Source organism: Callorhinchus milii, unplaced genomic scaffold, assembly GCF_018977255.1.
Source record: "Callorhinchus milii isolate IMCB2004 unplaced genomic scaffold, IMCB_Cmil_1.0 Scaffold9, whole genome shotgun sequence".
NCBI classification, from domain to species: domain Eukaryota; kingdom Metazoa; phylum Chordata; class Chondrichthyes; order Chimaeriformes; family Callorhinchidae; genus Callorhinchus; species Callorhinchus milii.
Window position 1 is genome coordinate 21,544,800 of NW_024704750.1, and position 21,821 is coordinate 21,566,620.

Below are 21,821 nucleotides of genomic sequence, written 5' to 3' on the forward strand. Positions count from 1 at the left end.
AACTTCTCTGCCCCCACACTCTGGAACTCCGTCCCATGGTTCCTTTGCCTCGCTTCCTCCATTGCCTCCTTCAAGGCCGGTCTCAAGATCCTCCTCTTCCCTCATCCCTACCCCACCCCACCCCCATGCTCGGGTCCTGACCCCTAACTGTCCAGCGCCTTGAGATGTCCTCCCAACGTGAAAGGCGTTCTATAAATATAATTTTATTACTGTTGTTTCTCTCTCTCCTACCCTCCCTCCATCCATCCCACTCTCCATTCCTCCATCCCTCCTTCCCTCCCTCCATCCCCCTTTTCTTCCCTCCCTTTATCCCTCCGTCCCTTCCTCCTTCCCTCCCTCCATCCCTTCGTCCTCTCTCTCATCCCCCGACCCTCCTTCCCTCCTCCATCCCTTCGTCCTCTCTCCATCCCCCGACCCTTCTTCCCTCCATCCCTTCGTCCCTCTCTCCATTCCCCCGACCCTTTTCCCTCCCTCCCTTGCTCCCTCCAACCTTCCCTCTTTCGGTCTCTACCTCCCTCCATACCTCTCGCCCTTCCTCAAAAATTACTGTGAGAAGCCTGAGAACCAACTAATTGTTGTTGTGCAACAACAACAAATTACACTTATATAGTGCCCTCCACACAGGGCAGCATCTCAGAGCGCTTAACAATAACGGAGCCTGACTCCGAGCCAGAGTGGGGGAGGTGGCCATAAGCACGGTCGAACAGGAAGGTTTTCAGGCGGTACATGAAAAAGGGGAGAGAGGGGGCAAGGCGGAGGGATTGAGGGACAGTGTTCCAGAATTTCGGGGCGTAGTGGCTGAAAGTGCAACCTCCAATGGTGGGGTGGAGGGTGCGAGGGACGAGCAGGAGGTTGGTGCCAGTCGAGCGGAGGCGCCGGGTGGTGGATTGGGCAGTGAGGAGGTCGGAGAGGCAGGGAGGTGCCAGGGAGTGCAGGGATTTGAACATGAGTGTGAGGATCTTGAAGTCGATCCGTTCGGAGATGTGGAGCCAGTGGAGTCTGGGCCAGAACTGGTGAGATGTGGGTACAGAGTATGTTCCGGGTCAGTGTGCGGGCGGCAGAGTTCTGAATGAGCTGGATCTTGTGAATGGTGGAGCTGGGGAGACCGGCGAGGAGTGCGTTGAAGTAATTCAGGCGGGAGGAAACAAACACATGCACGAGGTTTTCGGCTGCATTTGGAGTAAGGTACGGTCGGAGGTTGGCAATATGACGGAGGTGGAACAAGGCAGACCTGGTCAGGGACCGGATGTGGGGGAGGTAGGACAGCTAGGGGTTGAACCAGACGCCTAGATTGTACATGGTTTGTTGAGTCTGAGGGAGAGCCCGGGGAGGTTGAAGAGGTCAGATCCGCAGGAGTGAAGACGTTGTCGGGAGCCAAGTATGGCTTCCGTCTTGTCCACATTTAATTGCAGGAAGTTTGCAGTCATCCAGGCCTTGATATCTGCCAGACAAGCTAATACAACATCAGCAGACCTGGAGTAACCGGTGGGTGTTGAGTTATTAACAACAACAACAACTGCCTTCATGGAGGATAAGGAAGATGATTGAGGCAGACAGAGATGGGGAGATTTTTGATACGTCAGGGGATTAAGGGACACGGAGAGAAAGCGCGAAATTGGAATTGAAAGGATTAGTTGAGGTACAGATACAGCCATGATCTAATTAAATGTCAGAACAGGCTTGAAGGGCTGAATGGCCTCCTCCTGTTCCTGTGTGGGTGGGGCGTGAGAACAGAGACAGATAGAGAGTGGATGAGGAGGGGGAATAGAGGCAGATAGAGAGAGGGTAAGACGAGGGAACAGAGACAGATAGAATGGGTGAGGCGGGACTGCTACTCACAACTTCCTTGCCACTCTCCATTCACCTTCAGGACAACTTCCAAATAGCTGCGTGCCTTTGTGTGTCGAAAATACAATTTTTAAGGAAAAAAAGAATGTTATCTGGTGGAAACAGATTCAATAACAACTTGCAAAAGGGAATTGGATGGAAAAAGGAAAAATTGAAGAGGAAAAATTTAAGTTTATAGGGGGAGTGGTACTGATTGGGGAGCTCTTCCAAAGAATCGACCAAGGCACGATGGGCCGAATGGCCTCCTTCTGTGCTGTAATATACTACGATTCTGTAACTCTGGATAAACGCAGCAGCTGCGGAGAATTTCTCTCTCTCTCTCCTCAAATACTGAATGCTGCTTTCCCCCCCCATTTTGTTGCATCAGATATAACTTGCATTTAAATTGCAAAGTGCAGAGGGGAGCGTTAGCACCACGACACTCAAAGGATTCATCAAAGGGAAGGAGCAGTGGATTAAGAGAGAAGTCAGCCTTTGTACTCGGGCACTTTACAATAGCTTGAAATATTCAAAGCCTTGCAGTCTTGCAGTTTCTTTTAACTCCCTCCCATCCCTCTATCTCTTCTCTCTCTCAAATCTCTCTAGCTCTCCTCTCTTTTCCATCTCTGCATCTCTCCTCTCTCCTCACCCATCTCTCCCTTGAAGATCATGTCTGAAACTTATTAATAATAATAATAATCGTTGCATTTGATATAGCACCTTATTAAGGGAGAACCTTCAGCCACTCTGCCCCCAACCTTTGGAACTCCATCCCTCAATCACTCCGCCTCGCCCCCTCCTTAGCCTCCTTCAAGCCCACCTCAAAACTCTCCTCTTCGACCATGCCATCGGCCACCCCCTTCCCCTCCCCTCCCTTCTCCCCCCTGACCCCAGCTCAGGTCTGAAATGCTGTCCACTGTCCAGTGCCTTGGGACGTCCTCCCGATGTGAAAGGCGCTATACAGATGTAATCTTATTGTTGTTGTTATCATATTGTTTGAGACGTCTCAAAGTGCTTTCCAGAATATACTGTAAAGTGAATTGACTGTATATTTTGGGAGAAATTAAATGTGGACGAAATGAAGTAGCCAATTGCACTCAGCAGTGCCCCACAAATTGTCGTGGATTGAGTGACCAAGTGTTTTTTGGAGGGGTTATTACACCTGGAAAGCGATCCGCTAATCAACTAACAACAGGATTACTACTTCCTGCTAGGTAAGCAGAGGCGTAAGTGTGGAGTAAGGAAACTTGGTTTCTCCGCGCCCGGGTATCAAACCCAGGTCCTCTCGCTTGTGAGGTGAGTGCTGTAACCAGTATACTAAGACTAGGGCAGAGTTTCGAGCTTCTGGTGTCCAATTCATGCAGTCCAGGTAAGCAAACAGGCCATTTGGCCTAACTAGTCCATTAAACAAAAAAATGGTCATTTGCTTCACCACTGTTTGTTGGACAATGCAGTGCGCAGACAGACTGCCGCGTTCGTCTACAAATACACAGTCACTGCATTTTACAGTAAATCCCGTGAAGCACTTGCTATTATTATCCCGGTTCAGTGAGTCCGAAATGAAAAGCGTCAATTTTCATTCAGTTCGAGATTTGATATCAAAACAGCCCAGTTAGGCAGTTTCCCATTTTAATGATTTTTTTTCAATTCACCAAATGGTTCCTGAGATATGTTAAACCACGACACTGATGGTGTCAGATCCTGGAGTGAAAGCAGGATTTCATTCAGACTCTCTACACCCAATGGTTAGGAAGAGTCCAAGATTCAAGTTGGCCCCATTAAAGCAGTGACAATGTTCCACCACTAGATGACATTAGTGTGCTTTCCAGGTGTGAAGTTTGCAGCATTTGTTAAGCATGTTACCACCATCTGGTGGTAAAATAACACCGAGCTGCCATGTGGCGCATTGTTGAGTTTCCAATATGGACGCTTAAGGTCTTCCTGTTATCTCCAAATGGAATTTCACTCTTGCCCTTGCGTTAGAAGGTTGTGTGTTTAATTCCCTCATTACTGTTTGGGTCTAGAATGATACATCGTCGAGAGAGCACAACTGTGGGCTGAGTGCAGCAGCCTATTTGCGCGCAGCACTGTCCCCACAAACAACTATGGAATGAGTACCGATTTTATCTGGCCAGGAAAGAGAAACTCTCTTCTCTTTTCGAATAGCGCCATGGGATATTTAACATCCACCTGAACAGACAGACGGAAGCTCGCTTTAACATCTCATCTGAAGGTCGGCAATGCAGACAATGCAAAGCAACCCCAGTGCTGCATTGGAGTGTCAGCTTGGACTATGTGATTCCGAGTCCCGACATGGGACTTGAACCCACAATCTTCTAACTCAGGCAAGAGCACTACCACTGTGCCAGGATGACACACAGAGGTGAGCCTTACCTGGACTCCATAATAATCCCTCCAAAAAAAACAATAATAAATTGGTCATTTTCAATCCGCGACTGTTTGTGGGACATTGCTGTGCGCAATTGGCTGCCGCGTTCGCCCACAAATATACAGTCAATTCACTTTACAGTGTGTTCTGTGAAGTGCTTTGGGATGTCCTCCCGACGTGAAAAGCACTATATCAAATGCAAGGATTATTATTATTATTATTATTAGAGGTACTGAGGACCTGTTTGCTTGTTGAATTGGCCGTTTACTGCATAGCTGTGTTTCTGTAACTTTGGTCCCCACACTCGACAATCAACCGAAAAGTGCTTGGAGACGTTTCAGCGTTACAGAAGCTTTGTCAAATGCAAGGATTATTTTACTTCTGTATTAAATCCGCCCCAGAGTGTGGTTCTAGCAGCCTCCGACACGTGAAGCATTAGGCAGGCAGCACTGCCAGACGTCAGCCACTCTCTCTCTTTCTCTCTCTCTCTCGGAGCTTCAGCTCTCTGGGACTCTGGCATTCCCACAAACACGCTGTGTAATAAACTAAGTGGTGAGTGATTGCAGTGGGATTTTTTGACTGGTGGGCCTGAAGGATCAAGTTGTGGCCTTTCAGAGAAAAAAAGATTGCCCCAACTCATTGCTCTGGCACGCCATTCCATAACCTTTATGATGTGTCAAAGAGGAGTGGTACGTGTTTATGTAATGCACAGTAAATAGTGGCAAGAGGAGAAATAAATGTTAACAGGCATTGCTTCAAATTGCTACCATTAATTAAAACAAACGCTACTGCCCTCACAACTGTCTGATATGTCTCGCTGAACGCGGTGTGGTCTTAAAGGTGAGGGGTAAAGGTTTTAATCAAGGTGAGCCTGCCTCATTCAGCTCAGTTACAATGTCTTTGCAGCCTACCAAAATCTTTATACTCTGGAGTCCTGTAGCTAGGTGGTAAGCACACTCGCCTCACAAGCCAGAGGACCGGGATTTGATTTCAGGATGGGGTGAAACCTTAGGGAAGTTTTCTCACTCCACACGCCTCTGCCGTAGGAAACCGGTTGTTAGTTGATGGCGGATCACTTTCCGTGGGTAAAGGTGCTTAAAAAAAAGGAGTCCTCCTAAAGTGAAAGGCGTCATACAAATGTAATTTTGTATTGTATTGTAATAATACAAAAAAAATCTAAAATAATTGGCTGCTCAATCCACAACTGGTTGTGGGACACTGCGCTGCCATGTTTCTCCCACAATGTACATAGTCACTCCATTTTCAACATATTCTGTGAAGTGCTTTGAGATGTCTCAGTGATAGGATAGGGCGGTATGTCAAATGCAGGGGATTATTATGATATTATTCTGATCCTCCCAAATTTATACCCTTTCGAATGTTAAAACCTTCAGAAAGATGTCCCCTGCGTCTTCATGTCTCCAGCGTGACAGTGACGTACCTTTGGGGGGCACCAAACCTATAGTCTACACTGCTCAGCGAGCGAGGCTCCTAAATGTTCCCAGTAGGAAAAGTCTGGGATCCAGCTTCCTTTTGGATTGCGTAACCATTGCATCGTGTTTTTTTTTTGATGCAATTAATAGAGCAGCAAATTCCACAGCAGAGCGGTTAGTCACAGGAGACTACAAGAGAGGTTGAGTTGAAGAAGTCCATTTCGACCCCTTTGATCTCATCCTTTCAGAGCAGCAGCCCCGGATGCTTCTCATCGAACTGTTTCATCACTGAATCCGGCGTCCTGGCCTCGATCTCCCTTCCTGCAAAGCCCTTCCAGCTGTTGATTACCCTCCATGTGAAAAAAGATTACAAGAAATATTGATGTGTGAAAAGCAACGGGCAAACTCGCCAGCTATCGATGGCAAGCTATGCGGTTTTCGCTGGTTAGACACCAGCAGTGACGCCAACGCACACTCTGGCATCCCCAAGCCTTGGCTCTCGCCAACCCGCGCCTAATACTTTCCCGGCATTAGTTCCTCCCAAACGTGGCTGGCAATTGCTCAAAGCAGTGTTCTACAAACAGTCATGCATTTTTTTTGGAAGGATTATTACCCCCGGAAAGCGATCCGCCAATTAACTAACAACCGGGTTCCTACTTACTGCTAGGCAAACAGAAGAGTGCGGAGTAAAGAAACTTACCTAAGTTTCGCCCCGCCCAGAAATCAAAACCTAGTCCTCTCGCTTGTTAGGCGAGTGTATAAACCACTACGCTTCAGGACTCCACGTCTCTTGAAAGCGGAGAGGGAGCGAGCGAGCGAATGAGCGAACGAGGTAGAAGGAGGGCCTCGGGGATGGAGTTTCCAGTTGTGTTGTGCAATGTGAGGTTAATGATATTACATTTGATGTTGCACCTTACCACGTCTTCGAGACGTCTCAAAGCACTCCACAGAATATACCGAAAAGTGTAGTGACTGTGTATTTTGTGGGCGAAACGCGGTAGCCGATTGCGCACAGCAGTGTCCCACAAACAGTCGTGGATTGAGTGACCATATTATTGGTTTTTTTTGGAGGGTTTATTATCCCTGGAAAAGCGTTGCCTCCCGGTGACTGTGACTTTGGCTGTTGTTGGCTGTTGTTGGGCAGGTGCTGGTGCGGGCAGTGAGGTGGCTGTTTCCTGACTTCAGCTTCACGTGGCTGGTGGATGAAGCTAAGAAGAACTTGCCTCTGGAGCTGGACTTCCTGAACGAGGGCAGGAACGCCGAGCAAGTGGCTGACATGCTCAAACACTTCCCCTTCCTGAAGGTAGGAGCTTAACCTCTCACCGTCGGTCTGCCTGCCTCCGAGCCGACTCAGAACCTTGCTTCAAAACAATGTCATAATAATCATAATAATGATAATCATAATAATAATCCTTGCATTTGATTTAGTGCATCGTCGAGACGTCTCCAAGTGCTTCACAGGATATACTGTAAAGGGCAGTAAATGTATTTTGTGGAGTCTCGTAGCATAGCGGTTAGAGCGCTCACCTCGCAAACGAGAGGACCCGGGTTTGATTCCCAGGTGGGACAAAACCTTAGGCGAGTTTCCTTACTCCATAAGCCTCTGTTTATCTAGCAGTAAGTAGAAACTCGGTTGTTAGTCGATTAGCAGATCACTTTCTGGGGGTAATAATCCTTACCCCCCCCCCACCCCGTGCCCCAAAATGAAAATGATTTGGTCACTTAATCCACGACTGTTTGTGGGACGTGCTGTGTGCAATTGGCTGCCGCGTTTCGCTCACAAAACACACAGTCAATTCACTTTACGATCTATCCTGTGAAGCGCTTTGAGACGTCTCAACAACATGATAAGGCGCTGTATCAAATACAAGGATTATTATTATTATAAATCGTGTTGGCACTGGCTACCACCTGTTGCCTGTGTGGTGGGCACTGAGAGAGAGATTAAGAGATCTGTCTGTGTTTCCACCCCAAAGGTCCCTAAAATTCATTGGGAGTTTTCAACCAAACGTATCCTGACCATGGAGTTTGTGGAAGGCGGGCAGGTCAACGACAAGGATTACATGGAGAAAAATGACATTGATGTGAATGAGGTAAATAATATTTCTTGCCTTTGTTTGTGGGGGAAGCAGAAAGAGTCTGATAGTCTTCTGTACCGTGTTTTATTTCCTTAAGGAGCTTTCAATGGGCCTTTTTGATCAAATAATTTCGTCAAGACGGTTCAATGTGCCAATATACATTCAGTACCATAGACTCATGTATCAAAAGCAAGGATTATTATTATTGGTTAGAGCGCCCGCCTCACAGGCGAGAGGACCCAGGTTCGATCCCCAGGAGACAAAACTTTAGGCAAGTTTCCTTACTCCAGGAACCCGGTTGAGAAGAAGAAAGATGACCAAAGTTCTTTAAAGCATTTTGAGACATTCTGACGTGGATTATTATTGTTACACTTTAATTCAAAATGATATTTCAGACTGTCTGGGTAAAATTTCAGGCCACTGGAGCCATGAGGATTTGAGGCTGTACCTTTTACATCTAAAATCTTTCATGTTGCAATGTTTTTTTGAATATGTACAATATATATATATAAATACTGTGTCCAGTCTCCTGCTGGTGGCTACAAATACCTCTCAGTTGTCAGGGACAATGAGAAAAACACAGGGACTCTTGACACTAATGTGGCTCGTTGCCTAGTCAACGGGAGCCCAGCTTACCGCAGGGTGGGAAGAGCTGAGTGCCAACCTGTGTCCTGAGGTCAAAGAGCCAGCAGAAGGCACCTGGTGCTAACAGCAGGCTCCAATGGTGCAGGAACATGCACCGCGCTTCACCACCACGTTCAGAGGACTCTAGAGAATCACTGCATTTTACAGACAGAAGCCATTCAGCCATTCACACTTCATCTCATCTCTACGTGGAGTCCTGTTGGCTATTGGTTAGAGCACTCACCTCCCAAAAACCCGACCTGGGTTCGAATCCCGGCAGGGCGAAACGTTGGTCGAGTTTCCTTACTCCACCCCCGTCGGTTTACCTAGCAATAAGTAGGAACCCGGTTGTTAGTCGACTGGCGGATCGCTTTTCCAGGGGTAATAATCCCTTCAAAAAAAAATAATAATAATAATTTGGTCACTCAATCCACGACTGTTTGTGGGACACTGCTGTGCACAATCAGCCACAAAACATACTGTCACTGCACTTCACAGTAAATTCACCGAAGCACTTTGAGACGTCGTGAAGACGTGATAAGGAGCCATATCAAATGCAAGGATTATTATTATTTTTTTATTATCCAGTCACTCGCCATATTGTGGAGTCCCCGTAATGTAGTGGTTAGCACCCTCTCCTGGCAAGCCCAAGCAGAATTAGGTCAAGCGCTTTGGGACGTCCTCCTGACACACAGTCACTGCACCTCACGTTAAAATCCCGTTGACTAGGCAAAAAACCAGGTTAACGTCACAGACAGGTCAACGTTGTGATAAGACGGCAATCAAATGCACATTTATTGGGGAGGGCGGAGGGGGAGTCAGGCATTTATTTTGATCACCAGGCTTAAGAGCATGATTATTATCACACATTAAAATGGCCACTTAGGGCTTATGGCCGATGGAATTATAGTAACAATCCCCGCTGTTGATATCGCACCTACAGTGCAGAAATGTCTCAAAGCACTTCAAAGGTAATTGCTTTCAAGTGCAGAGACTGTGCAAGTGTAGGCAAAGGCGACAGCTAATTTTGCGCAGAGCAAGATTCCATGAAGAGCCATGAAATTTAACCCGTGGGATTGTTTGGCCAGAGCACCATCTCTCCTCTTATCTGATCTTTGAAGAACAAGCAGACAAGACCTCAGTTTAATGTCTCATCGGCAGGAAGGTGCCTCCAAAAATGCAGCGCACACTCTCTGCACCCCTTCCCTCCCCATAAGCACTGCATCCAAGCGTCAGTCCGGATTATGAGCCAGTCTACCTCCTGACGTGAACAAATAGAGGAAACGAGCGTGAATTGTACAGTAACTCATCCCATCAGGACAAGCTAATAATAATAATTTGGTCACTCAATCCACGATTGCTTGTGGGACGCTGCTGTGCGCAATTAGCTGCTGCGTTTTGCTCACAAACTATACAATTACTTAACTTTACAGTATATTCTGTGAAGCGCTTTGAGACGTCTCGAAAACCTGATAAGGCGCTGTATCAAATAATAATGCAAGGATTGTTATTAAAAGAAATTACTGTCAAGTGTAGTGACTTGTCTGTAGGCAAACAAGACAGATGGATCAGCAAACCTGGGCGGTTAATTCTGCCTCATGTACAATCCATCTTCCAACAAGTCGGGCTACATGCTATTTCTAAGGTTGTGTGCGATGACCCACCCATCAGGCAGGATCTATGCAGATTTGCAAGGATTATCATTAAACCTGTACTAAAGTATATTAATCTGCAGAGATTAGTGCAACGGTTTGACTGTTGTGACATTTAATCGTTGCGCAGTTGGTTTGGAGAGCGAGTGGTGTGGACTGCGTAAACAGGGCTCGCTGGTGTGAGGGCTGGTTCATCGATGCGTGTGCTGGGCCCTGATAGGGAAATGCCGCCAAAGAAAGAAGGGAGGAAAGATTTTTTTCTGGTTACCCGGGTGTCTGACACAGGCTCATCACAATGCTTAAGAGTATCCAAACCAAAAATTCTATGCTTCCCACCTACGCATGGAGATTCCAGAGGGAGTTGGAATGGACTGTTCGCGCTCTCTCCCTGGAAAGCTTCCTGCTTTTTACCTGAATTCCAGAAAGTATTAGGCGCAGGTTGGCAAGAGCCAAGGCTTGGGGGACCCCAGAGTGCGTGCTGGGGTAACTGCTGGAGTCTAACCAGCTAAACCACATCACATGCCATTGATATTGCTGCCTGGCAAGCTTTCCCGCTGCTTGTCCAGCGAGGACCACTCTACCCGTTAGGGCTTTGTCTCGAGGGTTAACAGGAGCTGAGTGGGAGGATTCCCCGCCTCCAGTGACTGGTCTGCCCTTCCAGGTCCTGCCCATGAGCCAGTCTGGGCTGTGCTGTCATCAGCTATGTCCTGGAATACTGCGGACCCAACTGGCTCAGCAACCGGACTATGGAGATCACTACAGAGGGCTGGCTCGATTCCGACGTTCTATTGCCAGACATATCACCTTGGTGCCAGTTTAGCTCTAAGGGGAGCCCTCTCCCCGCCCCAAGCTAGAGCATCAAATTGCTTTGAGAGGAATCTATCAAGCTTAACATTGATGGCACCTTGAGTTGGGAACGGTATAGGAAGAGTTAAGAATAAGACAGTGAAGGCTGAGCCCCGTTGTAATCCAGTAAGACCTTTAACAAGGGGCTGAATTACTCTATCTTTACAAGGACATCTCCGGTTACAGCCTGGCGCACGTTTTAATTGGCACTGAATAAGACAGAGAGAGAGAGAGAGAGAGAGAGAGAGGAATCATGTGTCCTGACAGATGTGAACAGTCAATTTAAAGTTCAGGCGATCAGTTACTGGATAAGTCCCGTCTTTAATGTAAAGGCGGGACAAAAGGTGAGGAGCACAAAAGAGCCAGCAGCACAGTGAGACAAAGCACTCGCTTCCAATAACCCTGCACCCAGTTTTAATTTTATCGGAACAGCAGAAAAAAATTTCCACTCCACAATTTATGTTGCACCTGTACAGAGTTCATTCGGAACAATGTGCTTTATTTACCACCTTTGCTGTGTGATCGAGTGATTATAACAGGTTGTTGCCTTCAACCTCTCTTAACCACTGGGATTTTGATCACCATTGAGATGATACCTAGAGATACATCATAATAATAATAATGTGGAGTCCTGTAGTGAATTGGTTAGAGCGTTCGTCTCAAAAGCAGGAGGATCTGAGTTTGATCCCATTCTTGGCGCTAATTACCTTACCAATCGACTACTTACTGCTAGGTGTATGGAGTAAGGAAACTTGCCTAAGGTTTCGCCTCTGCCGGGAATCAAACCTGGGTCCTCTCGCTTGCGAGGCGAGTGATCTCCTGCTACGCTACGGAACACCAAGGTTTTAAGCCACCGCAGTATTACTACAGCCGCTTTTCTAAAAGTAAGAGCTTCCAAAAAAACGCAGAGCGACAGAAGGGTTCCCGCTTGTGGTATAACCGTACAAAAAAAGACCTGTAACACCACTGTCACTGATCCCATTTGTCAAATCTAACATCTTTCTTACTTTGCAGTGAGCACACACGTCCCTCGCCAACGCCTTTCAGTGATAAGAAATGCTGGACAAAATTCAATGTCGTTTTCCAAATGGTGCTCGTTTCAAATCCACGGGGCTCGTGCAGATAATTCTGACGGGCATCACAATCCAGGGAAGATGACTCTGGGCTTGTATTCGAGTAGCAGCGACGTGATATTGCCGTGAGACATGTCACGTTTATTAAAGCTGCCTCACAGTTGCCCTGAGAGCCTTGTTTGTCTTCAGGATCACTGATGTCTGGGGTTCACAACGCCATCAATTCATGGCCTGTGAGGTCGGCTTCCAACTTATGTGGAGTCCCGTAGGGTAGCGTTTAGCGAGCTTGCCTCGCAAGCGAGAGGACCAGGGTTCGATTCCCGAGCAGGGTGAGACCTTAGGCAAGTTTCCTTACTCCACACACACGCCTCTGTTTACCCAGCAGTAAGTAGGAACCAGGTTAGGAACCAGATCGCCTTAATAATCCTTTGAAATAAAAATATTTTTTTAAAAATGTGGTCAATCCACGCTGCCACATTTCGCCCGCAAAATATACAGTCAATCCACTTTAAAATATACTATGCGAAAGATGTCTCAATGACGTCACAAGGCGCTATATCAAATGCAAGGATTCTTATTCTTATTATATTATCAGCAGTGCGTTTACACAGTTCCCTTCACGTGGGGCAGCGTCTCAGAACGCTTATTTCATATTTCATACTGAAAAGGATTATCGTTTGTAGCTGAGAACAGACTCAAACAAATAAAACTTGAGGCTTGACATTGCTTTTTGACGTTAAGTCATGTTAATCCTCACTGTGCTGGAAACCCAGTTAATTAGTCAGCAATTTGTTAAGCCTTCCCCCCACCCCCCCTTAAATAGCATCAATTACTACATTATTTGTACTGTGTTTACTTTGTCGAAGAAAGAGATCAGCTAACATCAGGACAATATATCAGATTTAATGATGCTTTGGTAGTAAAGTCTAATTAGATTTTACAGACTTTAAAGCTGCCTGCAAACAAAGAAGGAAAATGTTTCAAGGGCATGGCATCCTATTGCAGGGAGCAGAGACTGCACCCTCACCAACCCCGTTTGACTGTGCTTTTGGTCATCTTCCCCCCCCCCACCCCATCGGCCCTTGGCTCCTTTTAGCCAGTATTCTTTATCCAAGCAATACTCAGTGATTGAAATAGGGTTGTCAAGCAGGGGGGGTTGAGGCCAGGAGACTGGGAACTCATTTAAAAAATACACAGCTCAAAGTTTTGACGGGAAGGCAATAGTAAGATATTCTGATAGGAGAATATAATAATAATAATATTTGCATTTGATAAAGCGCCTTATCACATCGTGGAGACTTTTCGAATGCAAGGGTTGTTAGGATTATTATTAAACCTGAAATGGGAAGAGTGCTGAGTCAGCATGAACTGGAGCGGTCAAAGACACGTTTCACCCTGGAGTTCAGTGTTCCTACGCCATAGTTTAGAATTTACCCGATTTGATTCCTCAAAGGAAATCGAGGTGCAAATTGCGATGCCTGGGTGTGTTACCAACAACAACAAATTGCATTTTTACAGCCCCTTTCACATCGGGAGGACATCCCAATGATCTCCTCCTCTTTCTGCTTCCTTAAGTTGATGGTGGTCTTGCAGTTGCACCACTTCGAGACAGTAGGTCAGGGGAAACCACGTGTAAAGCGAGTTGCCAGTTGTGACAAAGAGTGTGTAAGTGGGTGAACACTGATTTCCCCCACAAAATGTAGTTAATTCACTTCACAGTATATTTTGTGGAGTCCTGTAGCTCAGTGGTTAGAGCACTCACTTTGCAGTGAGAGACCTGAGTTTAATTCCAGGCAAGTCAGGGCGAAACCTTGGGCAAGTTTCCTTACTCCACACAGAGCCTAATAATAATCCCTCCAAAACAATAATAAATTGGTCATTTTCAATCCATGACTGTTTGTGGGACACTGCTGTGCGCAATTGGCTGCCACGTTCGCCCACAAATATACAGTCAATTCACTTTACAGTATATTCTATGAAGCGCTTTGAGACGTCTAGAAGACGTGATAAGGCGATTATTTATTATTATTGATAAGTGGATGAAGACAGAGGGAAGTACAGTGACCATTACACATATAATGAACAAAATGTGTTGCTAGTATGTCTCTTCCTATGTCCCTGTGTTGCTATGTCACTGTGTTCCTGTGTTGCTCTATCCCTGTGTCCTTGTGTTGCTATGTTCCTGTGCTGCTATATCCCTGTGTTTCTGTAATGTTTCTATGTGCAGGTCTCCTTGCAGCTTCAACTCAGACCGCCTTAACCCCAGTGTTTTCAAAGCTGTGATTTCTGACAACATCAGCTGACCTTGTCCTCTAAATCCCTTTGAAAACCAATTACTGTGCAGCACAGCCCCAGACAAACCTTTTAATACAAATACACTAAGCCATGTTGGACTCAACTAAGACTTGGCTCTCATCAAACATTTGCACAGAGTATAAAATACATGGAATTATATTACTGTTAAAGACAGAAATGGGAAAGTTCACAATAAAAAAAGAGAGAGGAAAGGCATTCTGTGTGGTACATCAGAAGACAAATAAAAATAATAATTATAATCCTCGCATTTGTCATAGTGTCTTATCACTGAGGGTAATAATTCCTTAAATTTTTTTAAAAAAATAATAATAATAATAAAAATAATAAATTGGTCACACAATCCGCGACTGTTTGTGGCACACTGTTGTGCACAATTAGCTGCTGTGTTTCGTCCACAAAATATACAGTCAATTCACTTTACAGTGTGTTCTGTAAAGCGCTTTGAGACGTCTCGAAGATGTGATAAGGCGCTTTACCAAATGCAAGGATTATGATTATTATCATCACGTCGTTGAGACGTCGCAAAGCACTTCACAGAAAATATTGCAAAGTGAATTGACCATGTATTTTGTGGGCGGAAAGCGGCAGTGAATTGTGCACAGCAGCGTCCCACAAACAGTCGTGGATTGAGTATAACGAGAAATGCAGAGTTAGAAGGCCAGTTGGCTCAATTGATCTCATTCCTTCTCAGTTAAATACCCACCCAACAGTCTTCCCATTACAGCATCACATTGTTTCTTAAATGAGTGCAGGGTCACCGTTCCTCGTAGCCGGTTACTAGTCGCTGATTACCTTCTGTGAAAAGCAATGCTCCCTCGTGTGTATGGCTGTTCTAAAAGTGTCTATCACAATGCCAAACCTGTGCTCTCTCGCCCTTCTATCTTGGTATTTCAGAATTTTTTGTTCTGGTTTATTTTCTATGATTGTTGTTTCCTCGCTCTCATATATATTATATATATATATATCTATTGCACACTTTCTGGTCCATCTCTACCAAAGCTGTTTTTTTTTCTCTCTTCACATTCCTCTATCTTCCTGATAATTTGCTCAATCCACAACTGTTTGTGGGGACCCTGCTGTGTGCAATTGGCTGCTGTTTTTCACCCACAAAATATACAGTCAATTCACTTTACAGTATATCCTGTGAAGCGCTTTAAGACATCTCAATGGCATGATAAGGCGCCGTCTCAATACAAAGATTATTATGTTCATCCCATGTCAATCCCGTGTTTGTGCATTTCGCCCACCAATATACAGTCAATTCACTTTACAGTCTATTCTGTGAAGCGCTTTGAGACGTCTAGAAGACGTGAAAAGCGCTATATCAAATCAAATGCAAGGATTATTATTATTATTGTTGTGCGGTGGCAGGGAAGGAATCATTTTCAAATAGGAACTCAAGTCGAGTTTAAAAAGCGCTGACTCTTAAGCACAAATTTGCTGGTCATGACATTGCCTAAAGTTAAGGGCCAGAGGTGTCAGTCCTGCCTCTCCTCAGTGCTTCTCAGTGTTAATTAGGGGTTCTGCTGATGCACAGTGCCTTGTGGTGATGGACGGTGATAATGGGCAAAGTCACAGGAGTGATTCGAGTGTGGGCATCCTTCCAGCCACGCTTGCTTTGGAGAATGGTTCTTCCTTTCCGTTGCTATTTGCCTTGTCGCTGTTCCCTCACATATCCCGTCGTCCCCGCTCACGTATTGGTGTCACCGACTCGATGGTCCAAGTCAAGCACTGACATGGTTCTCGTGAAGGCCCAGCTGATAAAATCATGGCTCAGTGTGGATCGGAAGCCCTAGTCTGCTCTCCCTCCCTGTGGTAGCTCAGTACTTAGAATACTCGCCTCGCAACGTGTGAGGACCTGGGATCGATTCCCGGGCAGGGCGAAACCTTAGACAAGTTTCCTTACTCCACATGCCTCTGTTTACCTAGCTGTAAGTAAGAACCTGTGGAGTCTTGTAGCTCAGTGGTTAAGGCACTCGCCTTGCCAGTGAGACACCTGGGTTCAATTCCAGGCAGGGCGAAACCTTGGGCAGGTTTCCTTACTCCACTCAGAGCCTAATAATAATCCCTCCAGAAAACAAAACAATAATAAATTGGTCATTCTCAATCCACGACTGTTGGTGGGACGCTGCTGTGCGCAATTGACTGCCGCGTTTCGCCCACAAATATAGGTCAATTCACTTTACAGTGAAGCACTTTGAGACGTCGAGAAGACGTGAAAAGCGCTATATCAAATGCAAGGATTATTATAACCTGGTTGTTAGTCATTTGGCGGGTCGCTTTCTGGAGTAATAAACCCTCCAAAAATAAAATTGTTCACTCATTCCAAATTGTTTATGGGACACTACTGTGCGCAATTGGCTGCCAGGTTTCACCTACAAAATACACGTCACTCCACTTTAAAGTATATCCTGTGAAGGGCTTTGAGACATCTCAACGATATGATGAGGCGCTATATCAAATGCAAGGATTATTATCATCATTAATTCTCATCTCAGGTAGTTTGAATGGTTGAAATTGACTCCAGCGTCACTGGCTCATTTAGGCTTCCTGCTTCCAATAACTGTCCACTGTGCTTGGCACTTTACCTGCCTCAGAAGGTTGACGTCTAAGTCATGCTCCCAACTTGCAGTCAGTCTAGGCTGATGCTCTCAGTTTAGAGCTTGCAGGACGGTTACATTGTCGGAGATGCTGATCATCAGATGAGACGTTAAACCGAGGTCCCGTCTGCCTGTTCTTTGAGCAGACGTTAAAAATCTCACTGGACTATTGGAAAAGAGAAGGCAAGTTTCCCCTGGTGTCCTGCCCAGCGATCCTCCAGATAAACCTGGTCACTCACAAGATTAGTTTGGGTGAAAACAACTCTTTGGGCCTTCTGATCTCATCCCATCTTCTCATTAGAGCATCAGGCTGCTGTTTAAATGAATCCCAGTGTCTAGGCCTCAACCTCAATTACCATCAAGTCAACCGCATGGCTGTTTTGTGGAACATTGCCGTGTGTAAAATGGATGCCTACAAAAATAGCTGCTGCATTGCTGTCACTGAGCTTTCTTTCTTCACTTTTATATGCTTTTTTGCAGATCTCCCGGAACCTGGGCAAGATGTACAGTGAAATGATCTTTGTCAATGGCTTTGTGCATTGTGACCCACACCCGGGCAACGTGCTGGTGAGAAAGAGCAGGGCAACCAAGAGATCCCAAATTGTGCTTTTGGACCATGGATTATATCAGGCAAGTCTCACATTTACATGCATATCAGTCACAAGCTGATCCACAGTCAACTGGGTTAAGAACCTGCTCCGGGGGTGAATGTCAGATCACAGGCTAAGTCACTAGCACTCTCTCCCCTGAGTTCGAAGGTTGTGGGTTTAAGCCCCCACCTGGGGACCTTGACCTCACGAGTCTAGGTTGACGTTCCAGTGATTACTGATAATCCTTGCATTTGATATAACGTCTTATAAATAATTAAATATAATAATAATAAATTGGTCACTTCAATCCACGACTATTTGTGGGACGCTGCCTTGCGCAATTGGCTACTGTGTTTCACCCACAAAATATATTGACTGTATATTTTGTGGGTGAAACACGGCAGCCGATTGCACACGGCAGCCGATTGCACACAGCAGCGTCCCACAAACAGTTTTTTTTTAAATTTATATTTATTCAATTATTTTTGAAGAGATTATTACCTCCGGAAAGAGATCCGCCAATCGACTAACAACCAAGTTCCTACTTACTGCTATGTAAACAGAGGCATGTGGAGTAAGGAAACTTGCCTATGGTTTTGCTCCGCCTGGGAATTGAACCCAGGTCCTCTCGCTTGCGAGGGGAACGTTCTAACCATTACGCCACGAATGGAGTGTGGTGGCAAGTACGTTGGCTGTGTAGCTGCTCCTTGGCTTACTTAGCCTGCAGCAGAGACGCTGGTTGTGGAGAGAGAGGGAGAAGAGGACGTCATCTCAAAAGTGAGATTCAAATTGACAGCCACTGCGCGCTCAGCCACACGCTCTCCCCATCATTGCTATGTCGCGCAGTGCACAGTGCTTTTATGGATAAACCCAGCAACGGCCAAGAGGTCACCAATGCGCTGTCAGGTCACCAGCCCTACATCTACAAGAGAGTAATAGGTAATGACAAGCCTCCTGACACACACTAAAGTACAGGCTCGGCTACCACTAACAGAAGCAGGGGAGGGGAGGGGAAGGAAGAGCTTTGGCAGTAAGGAAAGCCACATTGGGCTGCTGAGTTCTGCGCAGTGTGGCATCCTGTGGCCAATTGGTTAGAGCACTCGCCTTGCAAGCAAGCAAGAGACCTGAGTTCGATTCCTTAGGCAAGTTTCCTTACTCCACACTCCACTGCTTACCCGGCAGTAATTAGGAACCCGGTTGTTAGTCGATTGGCGGATTGCTTTCTGGGGTTCTCTCTTCTCCCCAAAAATGTAGTCACTCAATCCATGACTGTTTGTGGGACACTGCTGTGTACAACTGGCTGCTGCGTTTCGCCCACAACATATACAGTGAAACCACTTTACAGTATATCCTGTGAAACACTTTGAGAGGCTTTGACGACGTGATTAGGCACTGTATCGAATGCAAGGATTATTAATATTATATTTTGTTCATAAATTTAAGCGGTTCATTCTGTAGCTGTTTACGGGATGTTTCTGTACACACATCAGCTGCTGCATTTACCTACAAATAGAACAGTGAGAATCTTTGAGACTGTTTGACAATGTGACATGGCACTGCATCAAATGCAAGGGATTATTTATGATACAATTGATCCTGTTGTCTCCGCAGTTAATGACTCTTTTCTGTGTGTGTCCAGACTCTGGAAGAGGAATTTCGCCTGAACTATTGCCACCTGTGGCGTTCCCTGATTCAAGCTGATATGAAAAAGATTGAGAAGTACAGCCGGGATCTGGGAGCCGGAGACCTGTTTCCCCTCTTCGCCTGCATGGTGTCTGCCAGGTCCTGGAGCTCCATAACCAAAGGTATCGACCAGATACCTGTGACCAAGAAAGAGGTGAGCAACCATCTCAACCACCTCATATCTGTGTCCAACGACAAGGTGTGAGGCAATAATTGTGAGGATTCCTGTTGTATTTTGCTGCCCATATACTCACCCGCACTAACCTCCTTAACGCCAGTCCTCGCCAGCCAATTTTGCACACAGCAAAATTCACACAAACAACCATGCAGTGAGGGACTGGTTTTATTTGGCCAGGACACCGGGAGAGAGAAACTCCTTTCTCTTTTTGAACAGCGACATGGGATCTTTGAAGTCCGCCTGAACAGGCAGAACTCAGTTTAACATCTCGTCCAAAGGACGACACCTGACGATACAACATTCCCCCCAACAATCCTGAAGATCAATCTATTCGTCACCTGCTGTAAGAGGTGAGATGTTAAATGAGAATGAGACGTTAAACCAACTTCCCGTCTGCCTGTTCAGGTGGATGTTAAAGATCGTCATATCGCCATTGGAAAAGAGAAATGGGTTTCTCCTGGAGTCCTGGACAATAATCTTCCAGATAAACTGGTCAATCACCTAACGGCGAACTATGGGACGTCAATGGTGCAAAATAGCTGCTTCATTCATACTCCCTACAAATACACTGTCCCTGCAATTGACAGTGACCTGACACATTTTGATGCAATAGGGCAATCTATCAAAGGCAAGAAATTATTATTATTATTATTATTATTATGACCGTTATATCTTGGAAACTTCAATGATGTAATCGTATTCTGAGCAGGGTTGCAGCTGTTTGCAGTGAGTGCGTAGATGCGAGGGAGCATGCGTCTGTGCGTAGGGGGAATGGTGGGAGGGGTTGAGGGATGTACGTGATGGTTGTATGTGTCCGTGTACTTGGTTGACTTTGCAGTCGGGAGGGCAGAGCATTATTTCAATCAGATTAAAGGCACCATTAACCAGCCTGTGACGTGGGGGCAGTCTCTCAGTACATCAGGTGACTGATGAACGGATCTATTTTAGGAGCTTTAAGAAGAAAAAAACACCACATTTTTAAAAAAAACACCCTATTACGGCACTTTGCGCTATCCTGTGTCGAGCCAGGAGCCGGTGCGTGGCATTAGGGAGAGGGATTTGTGGCTGCGTTCTCATTCCGTCCTTGTTTCTCCTGCGTTTTAAGTAATTAGATTCAGTTCAGCCTAGGCAGTCGCAGGGAAGCTGAACCGGCCGATTAGCCCTGCCGTTTAACCCCCTCCCCTTCAGGACTCAGCGATCTGAGAAATCACTGGGCTAGACCTCGCCGCTCAGTGCGTTGTGTCAGCGACAACACCACCACCCCTGCCACCCATCCTCTCCCTTTCCCCCCCCCACCCCCCTCCTCCATGTCATTGTCACACTCCGGCCCTCCCTAAAGAATTTTGTCGGAAAATGTCGTTCGTTATAATGAGACACAATGATGACGAATATCCTGTTGAGCTTTTCTCTTTGTCTCATTTCTGTGGGATTTTTTATAAGAATAATAATAGTCCTTGGATTTGATAATAATGGTGATAAGAATAATCCTTATTTTTGGTCTAGCTCCTCATCGTGTCGTTGGGACTAAATCGAGTGTGGCTTTAGGATTATATATATTTTTAATTTCCCTGTCCCTCTCTTATTAATGGATCCACAATTCAGTCATTAAGTGGGAATTGGATAAATACTTGAGAAAGAATAAGATTATGTTAAAGGCGGGATTCTGACTGACAAAGTCACCAATGATGTCCTCTCGATCTGCTTCCTTCAACTTAATGTCGATAAATTCAAAGTGATTTTGTGGTGCATTACTGTACAGCCCCGCATCTGACTGAATGTATCGACCTCCCTGAACTGCTCACTCCAGCTCACACATCCCGTGAGATCTCCACATTTCGATTGACCCTCAGTTCTTTTCATCAGTCCTTGTCCAAGACAGTTTTCTTCATCTCTCCAACACCAGCCACCTCTACCTCCCTATCTCACTTCATCCAGGCCGGTGTCACCTCCAGACTTGATTTCTCCAATGCTCTCCTCCTCCCACTCATTCCTTCTACATTATTGCATCTTACAAAAGGGAATTTGATATTGGATTAAAAGAGTCACAAGCCTGTGGAGTGAGAGCAAGGGAGTGGGAATAGTTGGTAGCTCTTTCAAAGAGCCAGCACAGACACGATGGGCCGAATGGCCTCCTTCTGTCTGTAGGATTCTATGGTTCTATGATTCTAGAACTTTATCCTTCTCTATTCCAGACTCCGCGCTCCCATCACTGCCATCCTCATAGCTCCCTCCTGGCTCCCTATTCTACTGGCTCCTGTGGTTCCGTGTCTGTGAGGTACTTGAGATGCTTTCCTATATGAAAGGTGCTATTATAAATGTTCCATGGGGAAGGAGTAGGGGAATCGGATTAGACTCAATAGGTCCTATACAACTAATACAGCCAGAACAATTACATTGATGGAATGAGGAGAGGATTGGGATCCCAGGTGGCAGTGGGCGGGGTGGAGGAGGGAGAACAGGTAGTGAGTGAGCACCACTATGGACACAGTGAAGAAAGAGCAGCGGAATGGAATTAAATAAAGAGCTCCAGTG

General features: G+C 45.9%; 1 protein-coding gene across 2 annotated transcripts in view; it reads left to right on the forward strand.

Annotated features, from left to right (window-relative positions):
• Nucleotides 1–21,821, forward strand: part of adck1 (aarF domain containing kinase 1) — a 92,717-nt gene that overhangs the window by 45,782 nt on the left and 25,114 nt on the right. For both annotated transcript variants that reach the window (XM_007906009.2, XM_042338330.1), the window contains exons 6-9: nucleotides 6,794–6,952; nucleotides 7,626–7,742; nucleotides 17,319–17,468; nucleotides 19,068–19,265. In XM_007906009.2, coding sequence (XP_007904200.1) covers nucleotides 6,794–6,952; nucleotides 7,626–7,742; nucleotides 17,319–17,468; nucleotides 19,068–19,265 — 624 coding nt within the window. The remainder of the gene's footprint in view (nucleotides 1–6,793; nucleotides 6,953–7,625; nucleotides 7,743–17,318; nucleotides 17,469–19,067; nucleotides 19,266–21,821) is intronic.